This window comes from Heterobasidion irregulare, assembly GCF_000320585.1.
Source record: "Heterobasidion irregulare TC 32-1 unplaced genomic scaffold scaffold_01, whole genome shotgun sequence".
Classification (NCBI taxonomy): Eukaryota; Fungi; Basidiomycota; class Agaricomycetes; order Russulales; family Bondarzewiaceae; genus Heterobasidion; species Heterobasidion irregulare.
This window is the reverse complement of record NW_009258197.1, coordinates 3421980-3438337: the sequence shown is the minus strand read 5'-3', so window position 1 is coordinate 3438337 and position 16358 is coordinate 3421980. Positions and strand designations below refer to the sequence as shown.

General features: G+C 39.2%; 6 protein-coding genes across 6 annotated transcripts; 1 reads left to right on the top strand and 5 right to left on the bottom strand.

The window, feature by feature from the left end:
- Positions 1 to 2161: 2161 nt before the first annotated feature.
- Positions 2162 to 2356, bottom strand: HETIRDRAFT_306643 (uncharacterized protein; the record flags this gene model as incomplete). The annotated part of the gene is made up of 1 exon (XM_009543348.1): positions 2162 to 2356. A coding segment is annotated over one exon (195 nt), but the record flags the coding sequence as incomplete, so codon positions are not given.
- Positions 2357 to 3544: 1188 nt separating this feature from the next.
- HETIRDRAFT_100082 (uncharacterized protein) lies at positions 3545 to 4330 on the bottom strand (the record flags this gene model as incomplete). The annotated part of the gene is made up of 1 exon (XM_009543347.1): positions 3545 to 4330. The coding sequence occupies one exon, from the start codon at positions 4328 to 4330 to the stop codon at positions 3545 to 3547; it is 786 nt and encodes a 261-aa protein (XP_009541642.1).
- A 341-nt stretch (positions 4331 to 4671) lies between these two features.
- HETIRDRAFT_234446 (uncharacterized protein) lies at positions 4672 to 4851 on the top strand (the record flags this gene model as incomplete). Its single annotated transcript, XM_009543346.2, has 1 exon — positions 4672 to 4851. A coding segment is annotated over one exon (180 nt), but the record flags the coding sequence as incomplete, so codon positions are not given.
- Positions 4852 to 7780: 2929 nt separating this feature from the next.
- On the bottom strand, positions 7781 to 8110 carry HETIRDRAFT_41618 (uncharacterized protein; the record flags this gene model as incomplete). The annotated part of the gene is made up of 1 exon (XM_009542047.1): positions 7781 to 8110. A coding segment is annotated over one exon (330 nt), but the record flags the coding sequence as incomplete, so codon positions are not given.
- A 263-nt stretch (positions 8111 to 8373) lies between these two features.
- On the bottom strand, positions 8374 to 9229 carry HETIRDRAFT_424455 (uncharacterized protein; the record flags this gene model as incomplete). Its single annotated transcript, XM_009543345.1, has 3 exons — positions 8374 to 8528; positions 8596 to 8722; positions 8807 to 9229. 3 exons carry the CDS (start codon positions 9227 to 9229, stop codon positions 8374 to 8376), a joined length of 705 nt encoding a protein of 234 aa, XP_009541640.1.
- Positions 9230 to 10737: 1508 nt separating this feature from the next.
- Positions 10738 to 10932, bottom strand: HETIRDRAFT_305489 (uncharacterized protein; the record flags this gene model as incomplete). Its single annotated transcript, XM_009543344.1, has 1 exon — positions 10738 to 10932. A coding segment is annotated over one exon (195 nt), but the record flags the coding sequence as incomplete, so codon positions are not given.
- Positions 10933 to 16358: the final 5426 nt, after the last annotated feature.

The following is a 16358-nucleotide window of genomic DNA, read 5'->3' as shown; positions in this document are numbered from 1 at the left end:
TATAATGTGTTGCTTTCAATTAGGAAATTAAATACTTTTAGATGCTATTGACACTTTTAGATACTTTTGGATACTATTAGATATAATCCAGAGCTGATACAAGAGAGTAGTTTCCCAGATATAAAATATACACCTTTGTCTAAAAACAATGTTAAATTACCCATATTTAGAACAATATCAAAACTATTGGACCCACATGTTTTAAAACTATGAAATAAAAAGAAGATAGGAAAAGTACCTAACTGCTATTTCATATTGTATTATGACATAGCATGCCTTGTCACATAGCAGCATATATATAATAAGAGTGGTTTTATACTCTTACGATCAAAGGGTTAATCTGATAGATAATCAGGTATCCTATTTGGATTCCTAGTTTTACAAGGTTTTTATAATATTAGGAAACTCTTAATGGTTATTATTCAAGGTATTGACAAGCTATGCCTCACTTGGTACACAAGGCATATCATACTGGTGCTAGCAGTCTCAAGTCCAAGGTTATTTAAGATATATAACTCAGTGAAGTGAATTCTCACTGTCAAGGTCTAACAGGTATTTTGGACATTCTACTTTTAGTTTTATAGGGTTATTTCTGTATTAGGGGGCCCTTAATACTGATACAAGGATTAGTGGGAGCTGTACCCTACTAAGATACATTTAGGAAATGCTCCTCTTGTATTAAGCTCTAATTATTAATAATTTTATGAAATTTTACTAAAATAGCCCTAGCAATTTTTTGCTTATTCCTCCCTTTATTTAGCTAATTATAGCTAATTAAAGCTCATTAGCTGGATAGATTGTTAGAAAAATAGAATTTATTGTAGTGTCATTATTTCTTGCTATTATCACAATCTGTAACCTACAAATATCTATAAAGGTCACTATTTGAATATTTAAAGCTAAAGTCTTATCTCATAAAGAACTTGCCCTTGGCTAGAGTTGAACATACAATCTCATAGCTACATACTCCAAATAGATACTCTAAGCCACTTAGCCATAAGATCTAATATCTTGGTAATTCAAATATGTTCATATAATTTAAGCAATCTCAATATTTCTAATCCTATTACTCACTCATTTTTGATCTATTTCTAATCAATAAATATTCAAAAATTAGGGCTTTCATAATCTTAATTTACATACCAAATAAGAATATGATATGCTAAACAAAAATAAAGAATACACTCTATGTAGGGTAAAAAAATATTTTGGTACTCATATCATTTGGATTTAGAGTCTGTATTATTGTACTTAGGTTGTAGATTTTAAGTAAACTCTAGAATCATAATCAACATGGTATTTATTGTTAATTTGATTATAAATATAATCATGGATAATTATTCATAATTCATCCCAATTATCTTAGATGAGCATTATTAATCATTAGGTATAATTTGGATCTAATACAAGGAAGGGGTTTTCTAGATAACTATATATACTAAGAAGTAATAGTTTATCAACAGATGAAAATAGGGCTAAAAAGTGATCAAGCTATTCTTTCTTATAGCATTAGGCATTAAGAAATTCAAAGGCTTTAGATAAGATATTATGCTATAGCATGGACTTATCCCATGTATTAGAAAAACCCATTGAAAGAGGTATCAGCAAAAGCCAAAAGCCAGCTTAAAAACCCAATAGGACAGAATTAATAAGTAGTCAGTTTAGGTAACTGGAAAGAAGAGACTCAAAACACAGAATGTTAATTGGGGTTACAATATTAAAGAGAGTAGGATTGGCAAAAATAGTGCAGCAAGCAACATCATTTAGAAATTTAGAGACAGATGGCCTGGTAATATACTAGAGGCATCTCTGGATACTGTCATGAACTGCTGTTTAAGATGAGGAATCCTAGGCCACAAACAATACACTAGGGAACTGAGAGGATGATTGGGAATAATCAGACTTGTGTCTTAGAATCAGAGAAGACTGTTGTAAACAGCAGTTCTTAGATTGGACAGAAGTGGATAGCCTAAGGCTTCCACACTGTGCTGCAGTTCCTATAAATACATTCAGGCAAGAGCATGGACCAAGTAACAATGGATCAGGAGCACGAGGTAGAGTCGGGAGAAAGGTCCTACAAGTCCTTATATGGACGATGGGAAAAACGAGTAACATAAGCAAGGCGTTTTGTAACATTACCCCCTCCTCTAGCCCATCAGTGCTAGAGACGGTGATGAGCATGCACCCATGCTAGGGTCTGAGGGAGGTATTTGGGAAGCTTTTGGGAGATACCAAACAGTGCTCGACAAGTACCAAAGATGCCGACTTGCACCGAACATGGTCGGTCCCTGCCTGACCAACGACAAGCCACCGAAGGATGTTTGACAGCACTTGAGTCAGTTCGCCCACACTTCACATACTCACCATGACCACACAAGAGTGTTACAATAGGTGTTTACGAGATCGGAGCCAGTATTTTGTATCGGCCAATGTCCTCCGTGAGTCGGTCGGTCCTTATCACTTATCTTCCCGACTTCCACATGGTTGGTCAAACGTGATCTTGCACCATTACTTGGCCACCCTGATCATACGATACCTCTTCTTTATTTTTCATTGGTTCTCCAACGCCTGTTCCGTCTACCTACGCTCAGGCGATGGATCCCGAACATTCGGGATTTCGCCATAGCTGATTAACTTTTACCTTGTCACCTTTGGAACCCATATGGACATCTCACCTACCTTCTTATCTTCTCTAATCACTAAGGCTTGGTGCCCATTTGACATCTACTCTCATTTCTTGTTTAATATTTTACTTAGGGGCTCTGTTTACTATAAAAACCTACATACAACTCTGGAATAAACCAGCTTTCACACCCCACAGCTCAGAGCTCATTCGCACTTGTCCCAACCATTGAAATCATCTCCATTGACTCCCGAAAACTTGTCATCTTTGTCATTCGGCCTTGTTCACGTTTGTACTTATCTCTTTGCTCGTACACTTCGTCCTCCCTCCTGTATATTGTCAGAGTCCCGTGTGGCTCTTGAAGCATGTAGTTGTTGGTCGCAACACTACCTCCTCATTACCAACCAAATTGCCGACATGACCGACCGAACATTCAGTCGGCGTTCGGTGCAGTTCCGAAACTATTTGGTCGCTATAATCTCACACTCATCGCTTCTGCTCCAGTGTGCCATTGATTTCTAAAGTCCTCACTAACGATTCCTTGTGTATCAGATACTAGCTCTAGCCCCCCCTGCATTAGAGGTTGTTTTGGTATTGTGCTCGGCACTTAGAACTACCTCTAGTGTATCAACAGTAAGTAAGAGTCTAAGAAAAACATAAGCAATGCGTGTAGTTCGAGTCATAGAGCACATGAGAAAATAATATCTAGGGCACAAGTTCCTGCTGCCCACTGTCGAGTCATGACGCGATAGCCCTTGAGTATGGACGTCATGATACACTACCTTGCTAGAACTACGTGGGGACTTTGTCCTAGAGCCAAGTCCCTCTTCTCATTGTGGCAGTGGTTGCCAGCCCAATGGAGTCAAACCGTCCTTTGCCCTGGCAGTTTTATGTCGTACCAGACGAGGGCATCTTTATGCCTCAAGCTCCTTGAGGGCGGGGGATGACGGGTTGGGTGTCAGACTCGCTAGAGTCGTACTTAGTAAAGGGGAGAGGAGGTCGAGTTTGGGTGGATGAACGGACTATGCCAAGCCGTGCGGGGATGATGTGATAGCGGGGGGAGATCTGTGCAAACCTATAAACATCTTTCCCTCTGATGGGTCCCATGGTATAAGTCCCCAGCATTGGGCGAAGCAGTGCGCCATTTGATGCCAAAGATGAGGCATGAGATACCACAGCCGTGGTAGGCACGTGATACTCAGTGATGGGGGTAATGTCATCAGCGGGGTGAAAGAAGTCATGGAGGTGCATAGGTTGGTTCAGTCCTATGAGCCTCCTTTTGCCTGCATTGATGCGGGCGATGAGGGTTCCCTTTCTGATCTGCAAAGCCCTCTGCATATGCCAGACAAAAGCCCTTTCTTCTTCCAAGATCTCCAGTGCTCTTTGTATTTCCAGTCGCGTCGGTCCCGACATAAACTCGGTGTTTGGTGTGCCTTCAATGAGCCCCATCATATAGGCTACAGGAGTTGTTAGGTATATTTCTCTGTCGGGGAAGATGATCCCTTCATCTACTTTATGGATCAGGAGAGGGGGAGAAGGTGAATGGGAAGGTGAGGTTGTTGGTGGCATCATTATGTCTACTACTTGGGGGAAAGGAGGGTTAAGGGTGCATGCGACAGCCGCTTCTTCTGCTGCATTCGTGTCGACTCGGGCTTGGTATCTCCTATCAATTTCCTCTTGTTCATCTGCTAGCTCTCTCATACTCATCATGGGTCATCCTCTGCCCAGTCCTGCCTGCTCATATATTTCTGCTATCTGTTCATTAGTGAGGGATGATTCAGAAGAAGGGGAAGTCTGCATAGACCAGTTGACGAGGGTGTTCTTGACAGAAGAGAGGTAGAAGGATCTATTGGAGGACATGCTTATTGAAAGGAGGTTTGTTGTAAAATGGGAGGAGTGATTGGAGTGATGGTGGGATTACAAGGATTGAGTTTGAGTTTTTATACACTTTGGGTTTTATTTGTTCGATGTTTGCAAGGGCTGCTTGTAGTAGCAAGTTGTGGTGTCATGTGTCGTACGCTTCCAAAAGTTCTTTGGCATTCCCTAGGTTTGCCCTCATGATCCATTCATTTGCGGAGTCTGGGTACCCTTTCCAACATATCAGGTATTGGTACCCATGCCCTCGCTTCCTTTTGTCAAGAATTTCCTCAACTTTGTACTCTTCCTGCCCTTCTATTAGGTTAGGTGGTGGTTGTTCAAAGTTGGGGCCATGGGCAACTGTTTCTTGATAAGGTGTAATTGAAGAAGCATGGAACACGGGGTGTATTTTCTATGTGGGTAGGAGCTTTAGTCGATACGTTACTGGTCCTAGCTTTTTTTCTATTTCAAATAGTCTGTGTAACTTAGGGGCTAGTTTGTCCTTTGGGTGTGTGGTGTTTATATTTTTTCCTGAGAGCCAAACTTTCTGTCCTGCTTCTAGTTTGACTTCATTCTTGGCTGTTTTCCTTTTCATTAGATCTGCCGCGACTTCTAGGCTAGCTTTAGTCTCTTCTCATAGCTGTTCTAGCCTTTCTAGTCTCTGTTCTACACCAAGGATGTCAGATCTTGGCATTATTTGGGGTGCAAAGGACAGGTTGTAGCCATACATGAGTTTGAACAGAGATTGATGTGTAGCTGAGTGTTCTCTTATGTTATGTGCGAACTCTGCATATGGCAATAGTTCTGGCCAGTTCGTCTGCTCATAGTTACAGAACGCTCACAGGTATTGTTCTAATTCTTGATTGACTTGTTCTATTTCTCCATCTGTTTCTGAGTGGTATGCCATAGACAAGGCCATTGTTATTCCTAGCTTCCTCCATAGTTCTTTTGTGAATCTTGCGGTGAATTGCAGTCCTCTATCGGAAATGATCTTTCTTGGAAGTCTATATCATTTCCAGATGTTTTTCATGTAGAGGTCAGCTGTTCCTTCCGCGTCTATGGTTTTGGTGCATAGGGTGTAGACAACTCCTTTGGTGCTTCTGTCTACTGTTACGTGTATCGCATCATACAGCCCAACTCGGGAAAGATCCATAATGAAGTCCATAGTGACTGTCTGCCAGGGTCCTTCCGGTACTTTGTTTGGAATGAGTGGAGCATGCGTGGGATGTGTGACATTTTTTGTGTTTTGGCATGTTGCGCATTCTGTTACATATTCCTTTACAAACGTGGATATTCCTGGCCACCAAAAGTTATCCAATACTAAGACATAGGTCTTCCATTGCCCTGGATGTCCGGTGGTGGGCGAGTCATAGTACATTTTTGTTATCCTTTGTCTGAGTTCATTATCAGGCGGGACATATATTTTTCCTTTGTGCCAGATGAGGTCATTTTTGTAGTTCCATTCTTGTAGTCCTTTTGAAAGTACTCTGGGTCCCAATGCTTTAATAAGCTCCATTGCTTCTGTTACTTTTTTGTCTTTAGCTGTGACTTCCTTTAGCTTTTGTTTTAGCTGCTTATCTAGCATTTCAATCGTGCCTTTTCCTGTTGTGCTTTTGATGAACATTTGGGGTTTCAGTAAAACCTGGTCTTTGTTATCTATTTTATCCCTTCTTTTAGGTCTGGATGCCTGGACAGAGCATCCGGTCAATGGGAGACCCCAGGTTTGTGTACGAGTGTGAAATCAAAGCATGATAGGAAAAAGGACCATTGTGCTTGTCTTTGGGATAGAGTTCTTGCGGTGGAGAAATATAGAAGGTTTTTGTGATTGGACCATATTTTAAATGGGTGTCTTGTCCCTTCAAGGTAAACCTGCCAGTGATCGAGGGCATGTATTATGGCAAGTAGTTCTTTGTCAAAGATATCATAGTTTTGTTCAGCAGCATTGAAGAATTTTGATAGGTAGGCTACCGGGTGCTACCCATCGTTGGGAGTTTCTTGTGACAGAATAGCACCTGACGCAAAGTCTGATGCGTCGGTCTCAAGTCGGAAGGAGCAGTCACTATTGGGGTAAATGGGTACTGGTGTGGAGGTGAAGCAGTTTTTTAAGTTCTCAAAGGCTTCATTATGTTTGTTGGTCCAAATAAATGGTACATCTTTCTTTGTCAAGTCATTCAGAGGTTGTGCCGTTGTTGCAAAGTCTTCAATAAATCTTCTGTAGAAGTTTCTGAATCCGAGGAATGACTGTACTTCCTTCAGGTTCTTTGGCGTTAGCTATGCGGCAATTCCTTCGATTTTGACCAGGTCCATGGATATGTTGTCCGCAGAGATAATAAACCCAAGGTATTTAACTGTGTCCGTTTCGAAGGTGTATTTTGAGGGTTTTAAGAATAGGTTGTTGTCTAAGAGTATCTGCATAACTTGCGTTGTCACCCGCCGATGTTCTTCTTTGGTTTTTGTGAATACCAAGATGTCATCCATGTATACTGCCAGGACTTATGCAACAATGAGGTCGTGGAATATTATGTTCATCATGGTTTGGAATGTGGCAGGTGAGTTGCAAAGACCGAAGAACATGACTAAGCATTCAAATAGGCCAAACTTGGTCATAAAGGCCATTTTCCATTTGTCTCCTTCTGCTATATGGACATTGTTATATCCCTATTTGACATCAAATTTAGAGAAGATCCTTGTTTTTGATTTTGCGATGGTTCCTATTATGTCATCAATCAGGGGTAGTGGGTATTTGTTTTTTATCGTCTATTTGTTCAATCTTCAATAATCTTGAACCAGTCATAAATCCCTTTCTTTTTTCTTCACAAAGAAAAAAGGTGACACTTGTGGGGATTTGGATATTCTGATGGTTCCCCATTTCAGGTGTTCCTAAAGCATTTCATGCAGCTTGTCTTCTTCTTCTTCTGTTAGAGGGTATAGTTTACACCCCGTCAGTTCCCATCCCAGTTTCATATTGATTTTGTGGTCCCATTGTGAGTGTTCCGGGAGTCATTGCGAAGCTTCCTGGCTGAAGATTTTAGTGAATCATTTGAGGACATATGCTGGGACTATTTCTTCAATGGGTCGTTCTACCTTTTTTTTGTTCGCCATTTCTGCTAGTTTTTGTAACTTGTTTCCAATTGACCCGATGTAGATTGCTTCGAGTGGGTGCATCTTGAGCGGATCTTGGCAATACCATTCCTCATAGAATTTGGAGAAGAAGGTCTTGTCTGCTTCTTCTTCCAGTTCTTCTTCTATCCTAGAATATTTGACTGTTTTTTTGCTTCTTTGTTGTGGGAGCAGTTGCGCCTATATGGTAAACTCAGGCCAGCTGACTAGACACTTTGTGGCACAAGTCAAAAACATAAGACTATTTTTTACCCAATTGATTTGTAGGTTGTGTTCATGTAGCCAGTCCATTCCTATGATTATATTTTCTCCTCCTAGGTTAGCGGCCAGCAGCTTACATTGCTCATTGTGGTAGTCTTCTTCTTTGTTCATTATCCTCATTAGTAGGCAGGCTTTGTCTATGATTTTTCCTCCTTCATTGGCTGTTCTGTCTACGTTAAATACTGGAATGGGTCTGTTAATTTTCTGCACTGGTATCTTCTTTTCCAGGCAGAATTGTTTGTCAATGAGGAGGTTCTGGAGCGGGTCTATGGTACACCAGGGTCATAGACCTCTTTAAAAATCTGATTCCTTTCTCTTGCTTCCCTCGCTAAGCTCTTGTAGGAGCACTTCTTGCTTGTCCTATCTTAGTCTTCCTATGACCCTTTGGATCTCTTCTCAGCTAATCTCATGCTCCTCCTGACATACAGGCTCATCCAGCCCAGGTGCATAGGCCTGGCAAGCTGCAAGTCTGGCTCTGAACAGGTTAGTCGTCGCCACGCCTCTATTCTGGATCATAGTGCTTCTCTCATTACTGCCCTAAGCTCTTGCCAAGAACACTCAGCCATAGCCTCCTCTTCCTGTTGCCATCCTTCCACCGGCCTGAGCCGGGTGGTTCCCCATCTTTCCATCACCCTATTAAACATGTCCAGCTGACCCTTCATGTACCCTAGACAAATCCCTAGCAAGGCATTGGTTTGCTATATGTTCTTTTTGACAGTAGTAAAAACACCCACCCTCCATTCGTAACCTGTTTTGTTCTTCGTTGGTCAAGGCTGTGCGGACCATGTCTATGGCCATTGGGATGACGGAGTTATTCATAGAAGAAGGGGCGTTTGACGAGTTGTAGCGAAAGGGGTTGTTCTGTCAAACGATGGTGGAGGGTATGGAGCTTTTTATACTTTGCAGCTCTCTCCATTGGTTGTCAAATCTATGGGTATATTTTACCCAATCGTCCATGGTAGTCGGCATTTCCAGTAGCCGATAGATTTGTTTGAGAATTTCCAGGTGTATGGCTCGGTGGAAATAATCAATGGTGGATTCTAGATTGAATCCACTTTCTCCAGCTGTTATAAGGTAGTCTGTGACGAAATCATCTGCCGTTCGTTTTCCCATTCTCATGGTGAACATCTTCTGCCTCGCCTTTTGTTCAAGGCCCTTGTCTTTGAATGCAGTAGCTAGTTCCTTTAGAAATGCTTTGAACATTCCCCATGCTACTTTGGTCTCCGTTGCTTTGTATTCTTGGAGTTCTCTGTCAAAGTAATATTTTTGGGTGAACAGTGCAGCCGTTCCTTCTCTTATGTATGACAAGACTAGCAGCGTCTTGTTCATGTCCATATCGTATTTTGTTGGATTGGCCAAGATATACATATGGCATCTGTAGATCCATTCTCAGTACTTTGTCCTTGTTCCGTCAAAGTCCTTCAGTTTGTTTCCTTTGTCAGACATTTCATCTTCGTTGTCCGTGGTTCCTGTGTTGTTTGATGGGTTTGGGTTTGGGTCTGGGTATTTTGGGTCGCTTGGTCCTGCTATTGGTTCTGGGTCTTCTTCGTCGACTGGAGTTAATACTCCTATTGGGATGACTGTCTCTTCAATGTCTTTTTTTGGGATATTGATTGGTGGTAGGATGTGTTTGGTTTGTGTGGGGGTAGTGACTGTTCTGAGGGGTGCCTTCCTGTCTTCCCAGGCTACTAGCGGGGCATTAACGGTTTTTCCACTGTCCTGTCCTCCTACATAAACCCAGTTTCCTTTCGAGGTTCTCCTGATGTTCTGTCCAAAGTGGACGAATGTGTCCAAGTGCTGCAGGTAGTCGGTTCCATGTGGAACTCGCCTTACGCTTCTTCCTAAGCTTTTGGAAGTTGTCTTGATTTGATCAAAAGAGCCCGCACTAGTCTCGACCTGATCAAGGTTCGAGGGTCAAGGCAACAGCAGCTCTTCCTGGCTGGGTACAGTAGTTTCTACTTCTAGTATAGTATCATATGTAACATTGAGTGCAATTGTTTTGGTTATACCTCCACTGGGTTGATTACCAGATAGAGATATTCTACAACCTGAAATGACCCACACCAAAGTGGAATTGTCCAATCGTTCGCTCAAAGTGTATAGTAACTATTACGGTCGACGGACGCTTGTCTTTTGGGACTGCCTAGCGCTGTATGTAAATAGCTAGTGTTCTGCTGCAAAAGAAAAATAGAAACAGGGTGTGGAATAGGATTGTGAAGAGGCTATCCAGATGTCATGAATGGCTGTTCGAGATGAGGAAATCCTAGGCCACAAACAATACACTAGGGAACTGAGAGGATGATTGGGACTAATCAGACTAGTGTCTTAGAATCAGAGAAAACTGTTGTGAACAGCAGTTTTTAGATTGGATAAAAGTGGATAGCCTAAGGCTTCCACACTGCGCCGCAGTTCCTATAAATATATTCAGGCAAAAGCATAGACCAAGTAACAATGGATCAGGAGTGTGAGATAGTGTCAGGAGAAAGATCCTATGAGTCCTTATATGGACGATGGAAAAAATGAGTAACATAAGCAAGGCGTTTCGTAACAGATACTATGCATAATACCAAAACCACCTCTAAGATAAAATAGGCAGGACCTAGTATCTAAGGCACAAGAAATCATTAGTATAGACTTTAAAAGGCTAAGGTGTACTAAAAATAAGGCAGGGATAGTAGAGTTAAAGTACCCAAATAGTTTAGGACTATACCAAAGATTAATTAAATGTTTGGTTAATAACTGCAAGTGACTAATCAGTAGTAATAAAATAGTATCACAATCAATAACTACATACTTCAAAAGCTATATAGAGTTCTAACAAGATATAAGAAAAAATGAAGGTGACTAAGTGAATGATGTATAAACATAAACAAAGTCTAAATAACAATAGAAATAAGGTTAAGGGCAAGCAAAGGTGATTTCAATAGTTGAAATAAGTGCAAATAAGTTCTGAACTGTAGAGTGCTAAAAGCTACTCTATTCCAGAGTTGTGTGTAGGTTTTTATAGTAACAGGAGCCTCTAAGTAAAATATTGAACAAGAAATAAGAGTAAGTGCCAAATGGACACCAAGACCTAGCAAGTACCAAAGATAAGAAGATAGGAGAAATATTTATATAGATTTCAAAGGTGATAAGATAAAAGTCTATCAAAGATAATAAAATCCCAAATGATTAGTGTCCAGCATTTGAGCATAAGTAGCAAGAATATATGTTCCAAAGCCAATAAAATGAAATAAAGAGTAAATGTGCATCTTGTATGGTTAAGCAATAGTACAAGATTGTGTTCAACTAAACTATATGATGATTGTAAAGATAAGTGATAAGAACTAACTAGTAATAGATAATATCAGTTGATTGGCCTGTCTAGTCCCAATACTGTAATAGGATATTGTAAGGCTTTTGTGATGACTTTTATGTAGCAGTAAGCACATGAACTGTATACAAACTGACTAAGCTACTGCTAAACATTCTGTAGTGGTTTGCTGTTATTTAGGTCAAGGCTAATCATCTTTAGCCTGGGCTAGCATTTTTGGTACTCATCTAGAGTCATTTGGCTCCTATTCCAAAGCTCTCCAACTACTTTTCTTAGACCCTAGAGTAGATGCATGCTCATTACTAGATAATATAGGTATGGTCTCTATTGCCATAGCTGAGGGTATAATAGTAATTTTATGGTCTTTTCATAGCATACTATAGAACAACCATAAATGTTTACTTGTGCATATTATAAACATCTTGCTTAGTACCCAAGCATATGGGCCAAGTGTAGTCAATGGCTATATAAGTGCTAGCCTGACAATTAGAGCAGATATGGTGGAAGTGATAGTTGCTATAAATATTGTAGGCTCTAGTATTGAAACAATAGTATATCTCAGCAGACTATCCTCTCACTCCTTGTGTTTTTGAAGGTGTTGATATAGATGTAGCTCCCTTGTTTCTAATAAAAAGGTATAAAGATCACTAAAGAAATCTATAAGAAGTGTATTATTCCAACAAGTAACATAGGCATAAATGCTTTGTTGTAATTGATGATATGAGAAGTAAGAAAAGACTAGATAAACAAAAATGTCTAGGAGATATATTGCATATATACAGAGAGTTTGTCAGCTCTGTATAAGTAGAGATATCAGACAACTCTAGTATATCTATCCCAAGCCATCACTCATTCATCTTAGTTAGAGATAGTCTAGTTAACTTTGATACCCTTTATATGGAGTTCAATTCTATCTACCAATGTCTTGATTTGTGTGTTGGTAGTCCCAGTAGAATAGTGGCTTGTAAGAATTTTGTTAAAGTTGATATATTTGTGGAGAATAATATTCTTTTAGCATTTAGCAGGAAAGTCAGGGCAGTTATACTATGATAAGATATGACATTTGATGTACTTATAATCCTGGCTATAGTTTTCCTTGAGTCTAAGGGTAAAATAAATGTACCTGTTGACTAAGGGTTAATTCTTAAAATTTTCTGGCTTAGGAGTAAAAGGAATAAATTATCAACTTGTCTCTTTTCTTAGATGTCAACCCTATTCTCTTCCTCTTTATCATTACTATATGGTTATTTTGATCTGAGCTCAAGCCTAAACACAAGGGAAGGGATTGTGTTAGTATCAATAGGGCTACATTTTCAAGCATGCTCATCAACAGATTTTTTACCCACTAGTTGACCATTAGCAATGCTATAAACAGTGATATCCTATTAATTAATAGGATAGATTTGCCTTCTGGCATTATTGTAGGCAGGGATAGCACTATTGGTAATTACCACAGTCCAGGTTTGATCAATGTCCTCAAGTTGGGCAAAGAACTTGTTATAGGTATGGTTCTTCTATGCTATTATAAGAACTTGCTATAGGCACAGCTCTTCTATGCTGTTGTGAGAACATGTTCAGGATCTTCTACTCCAGCAGCATTAAGAATGTTAAGGAGATTGTATAAGGCAGTGGCCTTAGCACTTCTCCCTATTATATATTCCTTAATGATTAACTCACATACTTGAACTGTGTCACTGTTGAAGGCTAAGACATATTGGATTTGCTCAGATTGCTGGGTCTGAGAATTATTACTAATGGCAGTAGCAGAAGCTACATGGTCTGACATTGAGTAGAAAGATAGGAGTATGAATAACTGAATAGTAAGCTCTTGTATTGTATGTATAATGTACCTAGTATGATTATTACAAGGTTAGGAGCTATGTAGTTGCATACCTTGCTGCTTATATTGCTCTTACCATGACAAGAGCTGTCTTACATACTTATGTTATCCATGGCCAGATCAGTTATAACAAGAGTGGCTGCATTTTTATCACAGATCATATTGTATGGTATATGTGGCACTAATTCCATAGTAGCAAGTAAAGGCAGCTCAGAGTGGCTTATATGAGAGCACTGAAGCAATATGTGTCTTATACAAAAGCTATAGCTGCAAGCCATGAACAAGAGATGAGTGCTCCTTGTAAATTAAGAGTTGGATAATTAAACTAATGCAAACCTTGTTTTAAACCTAATTAATCACAAATAAGAGTGTAAAACCTTTCATATTTGGGCTTTTATAGCTATTTGCAAAATGATAGTCCTCTTAAACTGGAATACATGTCCGTGAGTTGATATTGACATTATGACATGCCTAGAACTTGCCTTAATCAGGCTTTATGTTTCTTATGCTGCTTACATATCTAGATATTCTCTATAGTTATTTTTATGATACTTTGTCAGGCCTGTGAGTAGTACTTAATATTTGAAAATGGCTTAGTCTGATTTTTTTATTGCTTTAGCAACATAAGAGCCCTATGTGATTTGCATAGTCTAAATATGAAAGTCTGTAGTGTCAGAGATTTAGTTGGTGCCTAGGTTTGCTCATATAGCAGTTATATAGCTATATAAACCACAAGCTCTTTCTATGGAGAGGAATCAAGGATATGTGTTATTAAGTCTCACTAATAGCCATAATAGAAGTGCATAAGATCTGAGGAAACTAGCCTCATCTAGACTCTAGTAGCTATGCAAAAATTGGTATATATAGCTATTCATAGTACTATATGTTTGGATTTGAGTAGACTATTGTTTTGCAAATAGCTTTAATATGGCAGAGAGCCATACTTATATAAACAAGGATGTTCTTACCAGAAATAAAGCTAGTAAAACCCAGTGAAAATATCCTCAAATATAAATAAATATGGTCAAATATGAGCTATATATACAACTATAAGCAAGGATATTTGACTATATGCATTTCCAGTCTGGAAATTGGCCATGCTCTAGAATACTATCAATTGTAGACAGATACTCAAATTTCTACTCTATCCTATTTGATAGCATTCAATGTAAAGCATATGCAGTCATATGTTAGCTATTATGTACAGATGTAAATGACATTAGGCACAAACAAATGCTGGTAATCACTATCAAATATGGTTGAATACACTAATACTAGTAAATACCAGTGAATACTAATAAATACCAATGAATACAGATCCAGCATTACATTTGTTTATACTTTCTATTTCTCCCATATCTCCTATTCCCACCACTTGTCCCACTTATTCTATTGCTCATTGTCCCACTTGTCTCACTCACTTTATTGCTCATTCTATCACTCATCCTTTCACCCCTCCTACCACTTCTTCTGCCATTCCTTGTCCCACTCATCCTACTACTCCCCTCCCTACCCCCCCTACTATCACTTCTGCTACTACTCTTGCTATTATCCCATACCTCTTCCAAATATGGCCACCATCCAGGTTATGTCCTCTTATAAAGAGGGTAGGGATTGAAGACAATGATAGGCCATTTAATAGGCATCAACCAAGGACTAGTAAGATATGTGGAGCATGAGGCTACCAAAGATGTAACACCTAGGCCACCTATCATCTTGTTAATCTCATCTTGGACCTAGTGAGCAAAGAAAAGAACAGAAAATAAACTACTTACTCTTTGTATGACAGGTGCACCTTGGTATGTACCTAGAAGAGGCTTATAACTAGGATAGTGCCATTAGTAGTAGTGATAGTAGTAGTGGCACTTGGTAACTGCTAGATTAGTAAGAGTGGCTAGTAGAGCAGGATTTTGAGTGTGAAGAGGGTAGAGGTAATGGCAGGGATAAGCATCAGCAAGAAAAAGATAGTGGTCTAGGAAGGCAAGAGTAAGGGCATGGACATAGACTGCTTAGATAATATAGAGGAGGATTAGTGTCACAAAGACAACATAGTACCATACACTGATGCTCCCCACCCCCAACTCTGACCTTATCCACATAAAGCCCCATATTAAAACACTTCTAGTTGATTTGTATAATCAGTACCCCAATCTTTGTGTCCACTGCTGACCACTAGATTACCACCACCTCATCCTCAATGTGCTTTTGCATATATAATCTCTAGCAACTTCTATAAACTGTGCTTCTGCCCACTCTGCCCACTCCTGCTTACACTCCCTAGCTTGTTATACTCTTGCCCCACCCCACTTACCATCTACCCTATCCAAATTTGTGCCTATACCTACTCTATACACAAGATCCTATACCAGAACCTCTACCATTATGTCCACTATAAGCACACCTACCCAGTTATTTAGTATAATAGCATACATAAGCCTCCACTCTTCCACAATTACCACATCTAACACTGCATATAGTAGCACATTATCTCTATATACCTTATACTACTTAAACTCTGTCTGCCTACTCTAGTGCACTACTGTGAGCACCCCACATAGTAGGCCCCCCTTATGCCTATGTATTTGTAGTCTTAGTGTAGCAATACATCTGGAAAAACCTCCTCTTTTAATTAGATCTAATTATTCAAATTACTAATCTGAGCTGATCAGAATATATTATCCATAATCAACTTTATAATCAAATCTGCAAGTAAAGATGACATTGTCTATACTACTATAGTCTTATTGGAATCTATAATCCAATTACAATTTTACACATTCCAAATCCAAATTGTATAAGTGCTACAATCTTATTTTTACTATATTCTTTATTTTTTATTAGTTCACTATATTATTGTCTAGTGCCCAAATTCAAATATTAGCCCTAATTTTTAGGGCATTTATTAACCTCTTTATATATAAAATAGATAAAAGATAAATGTGTAAGAAAATCAGAAATGTTGAGATTGCCTTATTCATATCAACATATTTAGGTTACCAGGTAAATAATCTAGACCTTGTGGCTTAGTAGTTTAGAGCACTGGTCCAGAGTGTATAGGTATAAGGTCATTGGTTCAATTCTAGTAATGGGCAAGTTTATAGTAAGGTATGACTTTAGTTTGATTAGTAAGCTCTATAGATACTCTATGATTAGAGGTATAGTAGTAGTAGAAAACCCATAGAGGTAGGTTGGTTGATATTTTTCCAAAAATCCATATAATAAATAAGCTTTAATCAGCTCTAATTAGATCTTATAATTTCAGGATTAGAGAGGGGGTAAGCTAGAAATCCTTAATGGTGATTGGTAAAAATATAGCTATATTTATGCTTAACTATGGTTAATTT